Source organism: Carettochelys insculpta, chromosome 29 (genome assembly GCF_033958435.1).
Source record: "Carettochelys insculpta isolate YL-2023 chromosome 29, ASM3395843v1, whole genome shotgun sequence".
In the NCBI taxonomy this organism is placed as follows: domain Eukaryota; kingdom Metazoa; phylum Chordata; order Testudines; family Carettochelyidae; genus Carettochelys; species Carettochelys insculpta.
The window spans coordinates 5425423-5441360 of NC_134165.1; the positions used below are offsets into that span (position 1 = coordinate 5425423).

Here is a 15938-nt window from a genome sequence, read left to right on the forward strand (position 1 = left end):
TTGCTGCCTCCAGAGCCCAGGGCCCCAGTGCTGAAGGGAAGAGTGCACCCTCCAGCTGGGGAGCCTGGGGGGTTGGGGGTGGGGGCTGCAATAGGAGGGTGCTTATGAACTAGCACTCTCTACAGTGCCATCTAATAATGCACGTCCCAGCCACCCCATCAGCTCCAATCCCCTTCCCCCTGCACCGTTAGGGGATTCTGGAGCAAGATGTGTCTGGAGCGATGGGAGAGTGAACGGAGGGCAGGAGCACAGCGGTTTGGGACAAGACCCAGCTGACAGGATGCCACGCCCAGCACTGGGACCTCTCAGTGGGCCTGGGAGACCAACATCCTCCCAGTCCAGCTGCTCCTGGTGACGCTCAGAGCCAATGACCTTCCATTCCTCACCCCAACCAACACAGCCTCCACCAACGCAAGCCCTGGATTCAGAACAGCTGGGATCTAGCTTCATCCATATCAGGACACCCAAGGTCTGTACAGGCACTGAGATGCAGCCACCTCTGGGGTGGGGCACAGAGGGAGCTGTTCAGGGGTCCCGCGCCTGCTGCTGAAATGGAGCTCTCTCGGTGGCACCAACAGGGCACCAGTTTAGTGGAGAACGCCGTCATCGATTGAAACTTTCGCCTTTGCGGCAGAGTGCCCCCTGGGCGCTGCAGCGAGCTTGGGTGGAAATCATCCCCCACAGCCCTCTGCCGTGCTCCCTGCAGCACAGCGACCCCCTAGTGCCACACAGAGGCCCTGAGGTCAGCACTGACTGCCGGGGGTAATGCCCCCTGCCCAGCACCCGCTCAGCTGCCTGCACGTCTCCTCGGGTCTCCAATTCCCAGGCTCCCACACGACCACTACCGCAGTCCCCACTGGCAAGGGTGCACTGTCCCTTTAAATGTCCTTGCCAGCCTTGGTGAGGGACCTGTGGGCACCTCAGGAAATGGCTATTTCCAGATAATTACGGGCCCTGGCTGGTGTGGCTGGATGAGCTCACTCGGCCCTAGTTCTAGGCATGTAGATAGGACAGAGGGAGCCCAGGCATGGAGAGGCTAGGAGAGGGGTAAAGAGTGTGGCAAGGGGAGGGGCAGAGTCAGACCTTCTGGGTTGTATTCCTCGCTCTGGGAGAGCAGTGAGGCCTAGTGGCTAGGCAGGGGGGAAGGGGTCCCATGGTTACGTAATTTTATTCCTCTGCATCGGATTCAATTGGCCCTGTCTGAGCTGGAGTGCTCAGCTGATGTGCTGGGCTTGAAGAAGCTGGTACTAGGCACCTGCTGAAGTCAGCCTGGGTTGGCACCACAGAAAGACCTTCAGTGAAGGACATGGAAGCCCCTCCTGTGACCCCCAGCAGCTGGGTGTGGGTTGGCCAGCCAGATTCACTGGCTGTGTTCAAGGCAGTGTGCCAGAAATATCAGTGTGGACATTGCAACAAGGGATGTGGTACGGCACAGCTGCCTGAACAGACACTCCCAGCTGCTATGTAGACATGCCCTTCAGCACTAACCACTGGACGTGCTTCTCTCTGCCCAGAGCTGGGAATAAAACTCAGGAGTCCTAACTCCCAAGTACCCTGCTCTCACTACTAGACCTCACTTCCCGCCTCCCCCAGACCCAGGCTCAAGCAATTCAGGGCAGAGGGGGTGGGCCTATTAACCCCTTGCCTACATGCTTGAATGCTGCCACTCTCAGTGCCCTGGTGCCCAATTAACAAGCCCCTTTCATTTTCTGTATTTACTGATTTTCTCCAAAAACCATCCTGGGTTGTCACTTGAATTTTGGCTGTTCAGGACCCAGCCGTTTTTCGCAGTGGGGGAAGACAGGGCCATGCGGATGGGACCAGGAGGGGGCTGTCTGACAGGAGGCCGGAATTCACAGGGTGTGGGTTTCTCTCTCCTCCTGACCCTGGCTCTGTCATGCAGCCCCTTCTACCTCCTCTGTACACCGGGGAGAGGGATGAGCAGGGAGCAAGGTCCTGGCAGCTATGGGTACCAGGCACCCTGTCCCCCACACGTGCCCTCTGCCTCCCGAGATAGTGATACTATGCAATTGTAAACCGTTTATTTCCTTCTTGCAGTTCCCAGATCCTGGATACAGGAATAGCAGGTTGGGCTTTGGTCCTTCGTCACTTTCAATCCCTGGCTCTCAGGTCCCAGGACAAAGCTGTGATGTGTGGGTGACAAAGGAGGGAGACACCCTTTCCACTGAGTCACATCCAAACATCCCTGTCAGGCTGAAACTCAGCTCTGTGTCACACGCTCCATTTGAAAGTCTCCAGAGACGGGTTGTGCAGTGCAGCTCAGGGGGTAGAATTTCACCCAGACAGTGGCAGGCTCTGAGCCTATTACCTCTGCCTGATGCAATGACCCACTTCACTGAGAACACAGACAAGAACTCTTTAATAAACCCCTCTTCTCCCACCACAAATCCAGCCTTTAGCCCTGCTCCCAGAGGGCTTTTCTAACCCACCTTGAGGAACATTTTCAAAGCACTGATTGGCTTCACAACTCGGCTTGTTCAGTGTTACCGTGTGCTGTTAAATATCTGCTGTGTTCTACCCCAGAACTGGCTGCATTTCCATGGGAGATGAATGATTTCTGAGCAGTAGAGCTACATGCTGGTGTGTGGGTGTGAATCAGTGCATAATACACCCCTTGTCTTCAGGTGCGATTACATTTTAGGGCTAGGCAAATAATCTCTGTGAGGAGTTGCTATGGGCCATTAAACAGCTGCTGCAGCCACCCACCCCAGAAGTGGCTGCATTTCGTTTTCAGGGGAGGAAGTCATCCTGATAGATAGTTTGCAAAGTACCTTGTATGCCAGAAGGTACAAACGTCAGATTGTTGTTATCGCCAACACCGAAATCTTCACAGATCCATAAGCAACAAAAGCCACCGGCCGCCTTCAAACCGCTCTTCCGGTGAGAGATTAAATAATCAAATCCTCGTAACCTGCAATTACCATTTCGGTCACCTGACCTGCCAAACCCCTTTACAAAGGCGAGTGCAGCTGCCCACACATACAGCTAGCGAAGTTGAGGCAGAGAGAACACAAGGGTGCCCCAGAGATGCAGGAATCCTGCTCTGCCCACTAGTCCCCACTGCCCCGGTGGAACCCAAGAGCCCTGACCCCCAGCGCCACCCCTGCTCTCCCCACTAGTCCCCACTGTCCCGACACCCGAGCCTGGGAGCTCAGGGCTGCCCAGCTGGGCGGCGTGTAGGTCGCTGCGGCTTTGTGCCTGGTACCTGTGGAGAAGCCACGTGTTTGCTCTGCCCCGGGTCTCCTCCCTGCTCACGCCCAGCCCAGTGCCAGGGCGGCGGGGCTGGGCCGGAGCCCGTCAGGCGGGTGAGTCACTCCCGCCCCGGGGCTGTCAGGCGGCCGGAGGAGCCCGTCACCGTCGCACGGGGCGGCAGCGGGGTCCCCCGGAGCGCGCCCCGCCGGGCCCGGGGGGAGGCAGCGGAGCGGAGAGCGGGTGAGTTCCAGCGGCCGGGCTGGGGGAGTGGTCGGAAATCCCCCGCCCCAAGGCGGAGCGGGATCCGGATTCCCCCGTCCGGGCGGGACTCGGCGCTGCTCCGCAGGGGACGGCGGAGTTGTGTTTACACCCGAGCGGGGACCCGGCTTCGCTCCGCGGGGAGGAGCCGGCGGGGGACTCTAGCGGGATCGGGGGGAGGAGCTGTGGGGGGCCTAGAAGGGGCCCTGGGGGGCGGAGATCCCCTGGGAAAGTTCACACCTGGGGGAGGGCTGAGAGAAGGGAATTCATCCTGCCCGATGGGACCCTACCTGAGTGCCCCTCACCCCCCAGCCAGGAGCAGGCCCCAAGCCACCTCGGGGCGCCTGTGTGAAAAGGGAGGGGGGAGCGCCGAAGCTGGGGTGCTTGGGGGGCTGGGCCAGGCTGGGGAGGGTCCTGGGGCGTGGCTGGAGTGCTCAGAAATGGGGGTGAGGGGGTGCAGCTGGGGTGCCCAGAAATGGGGGTGAGGGGTGCAGCTTCTTTGCCCGGAAATGGGGGCGGGGGCGGGTGCCGCTGGAGGTGCCCAAGGACTGCAGGTGTCAGGTGTTACCTGGGGCAGGGGGAGCAAACTTTTTATATCAGGCCACACTTTTCATCCCTGTAATTAGCAGCTCCCCTCCCTGGCTGATGCCAGCCAAGCCGATGGAAATGTCGGTTAGGAGAAGCCAAAGCCCCTCGGGCTGGTGTGGAGAAATAAGTCTGGGGCAGGTAAAACCTTTACGGACCCATCTAGAAATGTGAACACACAGACCTGGAAACAGGGAAAGATTTCAACCTTTTCAATGCCAGGACGAGCCTGAGACCCAGCAACCAATGACAAAATTTCTGCCCCCCCGCCCAGGGGACCTGCTCCCCCCTTGGCTCACCCCTGGCCCAGGCGGCACTCAGGAACGTGTGGGCACTGCGCATAGGGAGAGGTTTCACATAACGGGGGGGGGAGGGTGCCTGAGTGCTGGGCATGGCTGGGGGTACCCAGAAATAGGTGAACGGGGACCTAGGGCTGGGGAGAGCTTGCTGGGGGCCTGGGAGGAGGAGGGACCTGGGCCAGGCGGAGGATGAGGAAGGAAGGAGGAACTGGGAGTTCCTGAGTGGTGCCTCCCTGGTCCAGGCTGGGAGTGGGCCCCGGGGTGTGTGCACCCAGAGCCGCAGAGCCTGCTGGGCAAGCCCTGGGGTGCACCAACCACCCCTGCTGCGCTCAGGTTGGAACAGGTGCCCCAGCTGCTGCAGAATGGACCTCTTGGCTCCTGCGTGCTTGGAGTGGCTTAGTCTGCTGGGCCTCCTGCTCTGGACTGAGGTCCCCCAGCTCCCCCTCCCCACAACCTCCCCATGCCAGAGCTTGCTTCCCTGGCTGGCTGGCGAGGATAAGCTGGGGTGTGAGGGGAATGTGTTAAGGGGACCATCAGCCAATGGACGGGCTGGAGGCGGTGGCTGTGCCTCAGGGATGGCAGGAGCCCCTTTCCCCTTGCCTGATTCTCCCCACCACCACCTCCCCACATTCATCAGCTCCTGCCCATTGGTGCCTTTTGAGCTGGTCTGAAGGATGCTCTAAGGGCAGCTGCGAGATGGGGTGCGGGGGGGCTGGATGGGTCCTGAGCTCTGCAGGGCTACACAGATGCTAACTGGTCTCCCTGAGGCTGGAGAGTGTATTGTCTATTCACAGCTGGACAAGAGCCCCAGGCTGCCCCAGTTTGGAAGCAGGGGCTGAGGCACTGGCAGCCACCAATGCCTCTTCTTTCCCCGGTGGGGACCTTTCCAGTGCTGGGATCCCTGAAGTATCCAGTTAACTGGAAGTGACATGGATGCTGGAGGAATCCAGCTGTTGTAATGACACTGGGATGGGGCAGCTAGAGGGAGAAAGGGGGATACATCCCTCTGTGGATGGAATCAGAACTGCTAGACTATCAAAACAAAAAAGCAGTCCAGTAGCACTTTAAAGACTAACAAAATAATGTATTAGCTTTTGTGGGACAGACGCACTTGTTCAGACCATAGCCATACCAGAACAGACTGAATATTTAAGGCCCAGAGAACCAAACATTGTTATCAAGGTTGACAAATCAGAAAAATATTATCAAGGTGAGCAAAGTAGAGTAGAGGGGTGGGGGGGGTGTCAAGAATTAGATTAAGCCAAGTATGTAAAAGAGCCCCTGTAATAACCCAGAAAATTCGCATCCCATTTCAAACCACCTGTTAATGTGTCGAATTTGAATATAAAAGATTCAAAATATAAAATATTCAAATTTGACACATTAACACGTAGTTTGAACCGGAATGCGAATTTTCTGGGTCATTATAGGGGCTCGTTGGCATACTTGGCTTAATCTAATTCTTGACTACCCCCAGCCCCTCTGCTCTCTGATTTGCTCACCTTGATAATTTTTTTTCTGATTTGTCAACCTTGATAACAATTTTTGGTTCTCTGGGCCTTAAGTATTGAGCCTGTTCTGGTACAGCTGTGGTCTGAAGAAGTGGGTCTGTCCCATGAAAGCTCACCTAATAAATTATTTTGTTAGTCTTTAAAGTGCTACTGGACTGCTTTTTTGTTTTGATAGTACATAGACTAGCACAGCTTTCTCTCTGTTACTATCCAACTGCTAGACTGTGTGTCATAAGTCCTGTATTGCTAATGGTGATTCTCCTCTAGCTCAGATTTCACAACTGGTGCTGTCAGATCAGGAGGGGTTGGGATATGTCCCTGTGCTGCAGCTGCGTGCGTGCACACCCACACCCACATACACAGCGCCCTCAGTATGCTTAGCTCTTTGCCTTTTCCACGGGGAATGGAGCTGCCTGAGGCTACTCATTGACTTAGTGGCAGAGTAGAATCCATGGGTTCCTGGCAATGTACCCTGTAAGCTGAGTGCTTGGGTGTCCACACAGGAGTGATTCAGATGGCACCCCACTAATTAGCAGAGCTCTCATGCATATTTCTGGTGGTGCACACCCCCATGTTCCTTGGTGCACATAACAAAAATTCTGCCCAGGGATGGAAAATATAGAGGGAACCTGGTTCCTGGCTGTGTGCTTGGGTGCGAAGCCTTTGTGCCACCCGTCAACACTACACACCCTGACTCCTAGGGAATGTGTACCACAAACTAGCTGAGGACAGGTGGCCCTGGGAGGGGAGTAGAGTTGATGGGTTGCCATAGGGGGGCAGGACTCCTGGGTTCTAGTCCCTGCTCAGAGGGAGCAGGGCAGTGTGATCCAGTGGTTAGAGCAGGGGTATGTGGAAGTTAGGACTCCTGGGTTGTCTCTGCAGCTCTGCCTGGGGAGTGTGGACTAACAGTCAGAGCAGAGTTTCTTCTGCTAGAACTTCGGATTTCTCTGGAAAGTTGCACCTCTGCCTTTGCAAACTCTCTCTGCTCTGAAAGGGTCTGAATGCTCCAAAATGCCTTTGACTTCCTCTGCTCCTCCCCCCACCCAGCACCATCCATGGAAGTATTTACGCTGCCTTGCAGGCCCACATACAAACCACAGGGACACCCATCTTTTGTGAAAAAGCCACACGCTTCACCCTGAGCAAAGGGAAAGGCATTTCCTTTGGGGAACCCATGCAGCACCCGACTGAGTGGGGGGGGGAAATGTCTAGGCAGAGCAGGAGCTTCCCCGCTGGTTGTCAGTCCCCAGATACCCATCCATTCATTAATGCAATAAAAACAAGGGTGCTTGCTTCCTGCACCCGCCCAGAGGGGGTTACAGGCCTTGTGAGCCTTCAGTTGCAGATGGGGAAACCGAGGCACACAGGAGGAAAGAGAATTGCCCAAGATCACACAATGTCAGTGGCAGAGTCTGGAGTTTTGACTCCCAGCTCTTTCCTGCTCTAACCACTAGGCACTCCTCCCCTCCCAAAGGCTCTTCCCTAGGACGGTATCCCCAGGGGAGAGAGTGGTGCACATTGGCAGGGGGGCCAGGGTGTGTACATGGGGGTCACAGAGCTGCTTTCTGGACTTAGCTTTACGGGAGGGTATAAAGTGTCTCCCCATCTGGGGTATTGGGTACGCTGTCCCGAGGGCTAAATGGTGAACAGTCATGTAGGGCATGCATTGAGCAAATCCCGACTCTTCCCATTGGGAGCAGGTGAGTGGCAGACTCCGGACTGGAGACCTGGTTGCTGTACAGAGGATTTGGGGGTGCAGATGGACTTGCCTGAGGGTACTTGTGGGAGAGCAAGGCCAATGCAATGGAGGGGGCGGGTCTGAAAGGTCCCACTTCTGGGAGTGGGGTGGGGGCAAGTGTGTCAGAGCCGAGGAGCAACCCCTGGGGTTCTAGTCCCAGTAGGGGAGGGGAAATGGGATTTAGTGTTTGAGGGGGATCAGGAACCACAACTTCTGGGTTCCAGTCCCAGCTATGGGAGGGCAGTGGGGTCTAGTGGTCAGAACATAGAGGGTTGGGAGCCAGGAGCCCTGGGTTCTAGCCCCACTCTGGGAGGGGAGGGAAGTGGTACCTAGTGGTTAGAGTGGGGGAGAAGAGGACGCCGCTGGACTTGGTGGGGAGGGATAGCTCAGTGGTTTGAGCATTGGCATACTAAACCCAGGGTTGTGAGCTCAATCCTTGCAGAGGTTTCTATACAGAGTGCTCCAGAGGGGGAAGACGCTGGATGCCAGGGTTCCTGGAGAGAAGAACCTTTCCTGCTGTACAAATCTGGACTGGAGCCTGGTTACTGGGCCAGGCTGTGTAAAGCCCAGCAGGGGGGCCAGCATCCTAGCTGCTGCCTGTAACTCTCAGTGAGTGTCACCCCATCTCAGTTGCCAGGGGGAGGCCACAGGGTGTTGCTAGGGTGCCTGGAGCCTCCCTGGTGGGAGGTTCCAGGCCTGGGCTTGCCCAACACTGGCCAGTTAAACACCAGGGTGCCAGGTGACTGGGCTCAACCTAAGCCAGGAAAGGGGTGAAATCTAGGGCTGGCTGGCTCAGTTTTCCGAGGGAGGGAGGGGGGAATGGGAACCCAGTGTCTCCTCCAGCCCCTATTCCTTGTCCTTAGTGATGTCCTCCATCAACCTTCCCCCATGAGTAGCCCCTGTCCTGTGTCAGAGGGGAGCAAAGCCAGGCAGGAGGGGAAAGGTGACTGAGGCAGGTAGGTGGGGGGTGGTGAGGGTGTGGCACTGGGGGTACTGCACTGCAGGGAGTGGGGTGGGGGCCCCATCCCCTCACTGCTCTGCTGGCCCCAAAGCTGCACTGCAGCATACAACCAAGGCCCTGACCTGGGGTGATTATCACACAAGCCTGGTGTCCAGCCTAGTAATTCTCTACAGCCTGCTCTAGACCTTCCACTTTCAGCTCAGGGCTCTCCTGCCTGTTGCCAGGGGCTGCATGTCAGGGCTAGGCAAGCAGTGCATCCCTGCCTACCGTGGGTGATGCACACAGAGGGCTGGTGTTACAGAGATGAAAGAGACTGGGGACAGAAGAACTGTCTCTCTCAGGGTGGGATCCCGCCCTCTTCCCAGGAACCAGCACCCTCCCACATCCCCCAACCTGGTGACCTTAGCTCCCCAGCATCCCTCTTGCAGGCATGATACCCAGGGCTGCCTCCTCTTCACTCCTCCAGGCTGACAAGGATCCAGCTGGGATTGGAACCAGGCTCTCTGAGGAGGAGAGGCCTCCCCCAGCCTAACCCTTCCCTCTCTCTGCAGACAGGATGATCCCTATAGCTGAGTTCAAGCAGTTCACGGACCAGCAGCCAGCCTTCAAGGTGCTCAAGCCCTGGTGGGACGTGCTGGCCGAATACATCACGGTGGTGATGCTCATGATTGGTTTTTTTGGCTGCACGCTGCAGGTGGGTATCGGGCTTGTGGGGGGCATGTTAAGCAGGGGCCACCCTCTGTGAGCCACCATCCACCCAGCAGCAGGGATAGGCCCTGGGGTCTCTCTGCTCTCCTCTCTGTGCAGCTGAAGGAGACTCGTCAGCAGCAGTAGAAGGTTCTATCCTCAGTGGATATGGGGTGTAGGAGGGGCAGCTCAGTGGTTTGAGCATGGGCCTGCTAAACCTGGGGTTGTGGGGTCAATCCTTGAGAAGGCCATTTAAGGATGGGGGCAAATAGATGCTGGGGATGGTGCTTGGTCCTGCCAAGAGGGCAGAGGACTAGACTAGATGACCTCCTGAGGTCCCTTTCAGTTCTAGGACAGGTGTGTGTAAGGTCATGTGCTGATGGTGGTCAGAACAGCGCACAAGGGCATGATGCAGGCCTGCATTGTGGAAATGGAGGAGCAGGTTAAGGTGACTTTCCCCCCCACCAGCAGGAGTGAGTGGGCCCAGGGCTCGAGGAAAAGGGGAGCAGAGAGGGGTTAGGCCAGCAGCTGGCATTAGGAGGAGCTATTTTCAGCAGATCTGGAGAAGATATTATTCCCCTCTACTTGGTGCTGGCGAGGCCACATCTGGAGTATTGTGCCCAGCACTGGGCCCCCCCTTCCCCATAAAGAAAGGATGTGGGTGCATTGGAGAGGGTCCAGCAGAGGGCAACAAAAATGATTAAAGGGCTGGAGCACATGACCTATGAGGAGAAGCTGAGGGATTTGGGCTTATTTAGTTTGCAGATGAGAAGGGTGAGGAGCAATTTGATAGCAGCCTGCAGCCCCCTGATGGGGGATTCTAGAGGGGATGGAAAGAGGCTGTTCTTAGTTGTGACTGATGGAAAAACAAGGAGAAATGGTCTCAGTTAAAGAGCGAGGGGTGTAGGTTGGATATTAGGAAAAGCTATTTCACCAGGAGGGTGGGGAAGCACTGGAATGTGTTACCAAGAGAGGCAGTGGAATCTCCATCCCTCGAGGTTTTTAAGTCCCGGCTTGACAAAGTCCTGGCTGGGATGATTTAGTTGGGGTTGATCCTGCTTTGGGCAGGGGCTGGACTAGATGGCCTCCTGAGGACCCTTCCAGCCCTAGGGTTCTATGATTTTATGATCAGTACAGACCCACGATGGAATTACCCCACCCTCAATCTGCCAGCTCCCAGCCAGTATTGGATCAATGCAGGCGCTGCCACCCCCTGCCCCGCCGGAGACATGTCCCGGCAGGAAGCTTGCCCCAGCATGTCTAGGGTGTGGCTGGATCCTGGGCTGGCCTGGGGGATGGGCTGCGGGTGGGACATGAAGCTGTAGCTGAGCCATAGGAAGGAAAGGGGCTGAGATGAGCCCATCTCATGTGAGCCTCATTGGAGATGGGCTGTTGGCCCAGATGGGCCTGCTGAGTTGCTCCAGGTGGGGAAAAACAGAGCTGGGAATAGAACCCAGGAATCCTGACTCCCAGCTCCCCCCCCAGCCCCCCGCCATTCTGACTCCCTTCTAGAGCCGGGAACAAAAGCCAGGAGTCCTGACTCCCACTCCCTCCTCCCAGTTCTCACCACTAGACTCCATTTCATCAACGCTGGCCTTGAATGTTCATGGTTAGCTGACGGGTCAGCAATCTTTGCATTCTGGGATTCAACGGGAGAGATGGGAGAACGACGCCCCCATCTCTGCCTCTTGCATGAACTGCCCCCCTTCCACCCAGCCCTGTTTTAGGTTGGTGTGTCGCCATCATGCAGGGGGGGTTACCCCTAGATGCGGGGTCCACTGATATGGAAGCAAAGCACCAGCTGCACAAGGCTTCAGCCCTGTTACAGCCTCTGTCTCTTGTGGCAACAGGGAGACCAGCTGTGGCAACAAGGCCCACAGGCAAAGCCTATGGGAGGAGGAGAAGAGCAAGATCAGCTCCCCCGTGGGCCCCTTGAGTTAACTGTTCTGCAACCTGCCGTGCTGCCAGCCAGTGAGGCGCCGGGGGTGGCAGGATCTGCCCGGGAAGGGAAGAGAAACCCCCTTCAGTGAGCTGGTGGCTGAGACTCCAGGGTTCTCTCCCCAGCTCTGGGAGATGAATGGGGTCTAGGCGTGGAGAGGGCAGAGGACAGGCATAGTGGAAGGCAGGACTCCTGGGTTTTATTCTCAGTTCTGCCACTGACGCCGTGGATAACTTGGGCCAATCCCCTGTACGCGCACACATTCAGAGCCTGCTGTCATAGCCTGGCGCTCTGCTGCTTGAGCTGAAGGAGCAGCTCCATTAGCTGGCAGCAGAAGGAGGTTGGTCACTCACGCGTGGGAATGCCAGAGGTGGGTTTGGGTTGCTGAGCCAGGGCTGAATGTCCGGTTTCTGTAACAGGAAGTCATGTAGCCCTGGGGTTGCAGGAACAAGGGGCTGGCAGATTTTATTTGGGGCCCCACTGGGCCAGACAAGGGTCTGCAGAACCCAGGGCAGGAATTCTCACCGCCTCGTTAGCAGTTCCTCTCTGTCTCCTGCCCCCCTCCAGCCCTTCACTGCTCTCATAACTAACAACCTCACGGCGGAGACTATCCCCTTGGGAGTCAGGACTCCTGGGTTGTGATTAGCGACAGTCTGGCCTAGCCTGAGCTGTGAATCACAGGGGCTCCTCGGGGGTTTGCTGTGAGCCGGGTGCCACACACGCATTCGCATGCTAAGCTCGTGGGAGGTACCTGTAGCTATCGCTGGCATGAACAAGCAGCTGTTTGCTCTTCCTTAGTCCCGTTTGTCTCAGCATCATGAGGGGCTTTCGGAACCGGACTTGGTTCCAATGCCCACGTTTTGGAGGTGGAAATGGGGGCGCAGCAGGAAAGAAAACAGCCTAAGGTCACATGGAGTTAGTGGCAGAGCTGGGCGTAGAAACCACTGCTCTAACCCCTAGACCCCACACCCCTCCCAGAGCTGGGGATAGACCCCAATGCCCAGCACGTGAGCTCCAACCACTAGGAATGCTACCAGCTGCGCTTCGTGGACACTGTCTCCTTTGTCCTGGGGCAGTTGAAGTGGGTCTTGGCCACTGCTGCTTCACAGGTGCAGCCCACTGAAATGACAACAGCCAACACACTGAGCGTTGCAGAACCCAGAGCATTCCCAGTGCCTCTCTGCACTGAAGGTGTGCTGGGGGGCTGCAGCCGGCTTCAGGCAGCAGAGGTCACCCCTGGCTTCTGTCTCGTGGTAATTCTTCTGCCCTACTGTGCACTGATTAGGCCTCAACAGGGAACACTGTGTCTAGTTCTGGGCACCCCGTTTCAGGACAGATGTGGACAAATTGAAGAAAATCCAGAGAAGAGCAACACAGATGATTAAAGTCTAGAAAATGTGACCTCTGAGGCAAGACTGGGTTGGAAAAGAGATGACTGTGAGGAGCCACCATCACCATTTTCAAGTACATAAAAGCTTGTTCAAGGAGAAGGGAAAAGAGCTGGTCATTTTAACCTGTGAGGACAGGACAAGAAGCAATGGAGAGGGGGAGCTTCAACTGCAGCAAGGGAGAGTTAGGCTGGATGTGAGGAAGAACCTCCTAACTGCCAGGGTGGCTGGAATAAATTGCCTAGGGAGGTTGTGGGAACTCCATCACTGGTGATGGTTAAGAACGGGGTAGACGAGCAGCTGTCAGGAATGGTCTAGATAATACATAGCCCTGGCTGGAGTGCAGGAGAGTGGATTAGGTGACCTCTTGAGGTCCCTTCCAGGGCTAGGGTTCTATGGTATTGCATTGGGTCTAAGCTGCCCCTGTGGCTTCTGGGCTAGGCCAGGCTTTGGTACCCCTCTTGCCCTGACATATGTGTGAATGCAGCCTGCAGTTGGTGTTCAGGAGGCAGGACTTTTGCATGACATCCAGGGCCAGATCACCCCCAGGGAGTGTCCATTGGCCACTGCTCTACTGGAATCCATGGGGCCAGATCCCCAGTTGGTGTCCATCAAGATCCGCCATGGTTCCCTAACCTGCCTCTTCTATGGCTGTATCCCCAGATCACACAGGACAAGATCATCTGCCTCCCCAACCGTGTCTCCGACAGCACCTTGCTCTCTGACATGTGCCAAAATTTCGCCAGGAGGAGACTCAATGCCTCGGAGCCCAACACAGCCACCCCATCCCAACAGATGAGTGGCTTGCGCAACAACCTGGACATCCAGCAGTACACCTTCATCAACCAGATGTGCTATGAGACAGCCCTGCACTGGTATGCCAAGTACTTCCCCTACCTGGTGGTCATCCACACACTCATCTTCATGGTCTGTGCCAGCTTCTGGTTCAAGTTCCCCGGCACCAGCTCCAAGATCGAGCACTTCATCTGCATCCTCGGCAAGTGCTTTGACTCCCCCTGGACTACCCGAGCCCTCTCCGAGGTCTCTGGGGAGAGCCAAGAAGGGACAAGCCCAAAGAAGGAAGACCGGCGGAGGAAGAGCATCAAAGAGGAAGTGCCCGAGCCCCACTCTCCTCTAAAGCCTGTCCAGTCTATCTCGGAGAAGAAGGTAGCAGACAGTCCCTCTGTCAGCCTGCTGGACAAAAAGGAAGGGGAGCAGGCCAAGGCTCTGTTTGAGAAGGTGAAGAAGTTCCGGCTGCACGTGGAGGAGGGAGACATCCTCCATACCATGTACATCCGCCAGACGGTTCTCAAGGTCATCAAGTTCCTGATTATCACGGCCTACAATCTTGCCCTGGTGCGGAACATCCATTTCGTCGTGCCCTGCAGCGTGAAGATGGTAGACATGACAGGCTATGACAACTTCTGCTGCAACCACACCAAGGCCCACCTCTTCTCCAAGCTGGCCATCTGCTACATCTGCTTCTTGGGGGCCTACGGCATCACCTGCCTGTACACACTCTACTGGCTCTTCCACCGGCCATTGAAGGAATACTCCTTCCGCTACGTGCGGGAAGAGACGGGCATCAGCGACATCCCTGATGTCAGGAACGACTTTGCCTTCATGCTGCACCTGGTCGACGAGTACGACTCCCTCTACTCCAAGCGCTTCGCTGTCTTCCTCTCCGAGGTCAGTGAAAGCAAGCTCAAGCAGCTCAACCTCAACCATGAGTGGACGCAGGAGAAGCTGCGGCAGAAGCTGCAGCGGAATGCCCTGGGCCGCCTGGAGCTGCACCTCTTCATGCTGTCCGGCCTGCCTGACACAGTCTTCGAGCTGACTGAGGTGGAGGCCCTGAAGCTGGAGAAGCTGCAGGATGTGACCTTCTTGCCGCTGGTGACTCAGCTTGTCTGCCTTCAGGAGCTCTCCCTGCTGAATTGCCCCATCAAGCTGCCATTTGCATCTCTGGTCTTCCTGCGAGACCACCTCAGGGTGATGCAGGCCACCTTTGATGAGATCAAGGACGTTCCACTGTGGATCTACAGCCTGCGCGGGCTGGAGGAGCTCCACCTCTCTGGCCTCTTCAGCCAGGAAACGGGGCGGATGTCCAGTCTGGAGAGCCTTCGGGAGCTGAGGAACCTGAAGGTGCTGTCGTTGCGTAGCAACATCTCCAAGGTGCCGCCCAGCGTGACCGATGTCTCGGCCCACCTGCAGCGTCTCTGCATCCACAACGATGGCACCAAGCTGGTGACCCTCAACAACCTCAAGAAGCTGGTCAGTGTGCGGGAGCTGGAGCTGGTCAACTGCAGCTTGGAGCGTATCCCTCATGCCATCTTCAGCCTGGTCAACCTGCAGGAGCTGAACCTGAAAGACAACCAGCTGCGCTCCATTGAGGAGATCCTCAGCTTCCAGCACTGCCGCAAACTCGTCTGCCTCAAACTCTGGAGCAACCGCATCGCCTATATTCCTGAGCACATCCAGAAGCTCCGGAGCCTGGAGCAGCTCTACCTCAACCACAACAAGATAGAGACCTTGCCCTCCCAGCTCTTTCTCTGCACCAAGCTCCGCCACCTTGATCTCTCCAACAATGGTGTCCACAGTATTTCCCCAGATATAGGTAAGCTTCAGAACCTCCAGTACTTTGCCATCTCCTCCAACTCGGTGGAGACCTTGCCCAAGGAGCTCTTCCTCTGCAGGAAGCTGAAGACTCTGATGGTGGGGCACAACAAGCTCTCCACCCTTTCTCCCAGCCTGGGCAACCTCTCCTTGCTCAGCAAGCTGGAGCTGAAAGGAAACCGCCTAGAGGCCCTGCCGCCTGAGATCCGGTGGTGCCAGGCGCTCAAGCGCAGTGGCTTGGTGGTGGAGAGTACCCTCTATGAGACATTGCCTGAAGACGTCCGGGAGAGGCTGGAGAATGAATGAGAAGAAGGGATGCTCAACAGCAGGTGTACCTGCAGGAAGACTCATGGATGACTAGAGCTGGGAAGGGCCTGGTTTGCTGCTCTCCAGTGCACCTGTTGTTCCTGGGCTGGAATTATCAAAGGCACCTCAGAATCTTACCTGAGAATTGCCCCCTCCTGGGCCATGGCTATGGAGGGGCTCAGCTTTTCATCCCAGTGCAAACAAGGACAGCCAGGGACCCTGTATGGCAGGGCTGCCACACTTTGTACTGGGCTGCAGGGGAGAAATAACTCAAGATTTGTACTTATTTTTAGCATTATTAACAGGCGGCCTCTATTGCTTTCCTTAAAAGGGCAATTTATGTGTGTGTGTAAATAGCTCATGTTTTAGAGGACTGGATCTCTGGCACTTGATGGTCACTGTCCCATAAACTGTACTCCCCCCACACCACCTAGTGTGTT

At 56.3% G+C, this 15938-nt stretch overlaps 1 protein-coding gene across 1 annotated transcript; it reads left to right on the forward strand.

Annotated features, from left to right (window-relative positions):
• The first annotated feature begins 3383 nt into the window (after positions 1-3383).
• LOC142003095 (volume-regulated anion channel subunit LRRC8E-like) lies at positions 3384-15891 on the forward strand. The gene is made up of 4 exons (XM_074979765.1): positions 3384-3453; positions 8061-8213; positions 9117-9259; positions 13243-15891. Exons 3-4 carry the CDS (start codon positions 9122-9124, stop codon positions 15496-15498), a joined length of 2394 nt encoding a protein of 797 aa, XP_074835866.1. The 5' UTR covers positions 3384-3453; positions 8061-8213; positions 9117-9121; the 3' UTR covers positions 15499-15891.
• The last annotated feature ends 47 nt before the right edge of the window (positions 15892-15938 follow it).

Excerpts from the sequence above, each read along its gene's own strand:
- LOC142003095 (XM_074979765.1), top strand. The coding sequence starts at position 9,122 with ATGATCCCTATAGCTGAGTTCAAGCAGTTCACGGACCAGCAGCCAGCC. Across the intron at positions 9,260-13,242 it reads TTTTTGGCTGCACGCTGCAG|ATCACACAGGACAAGATCAT; the intron begins GTGGGTATCGGG and ends CTGTATCCCCAG.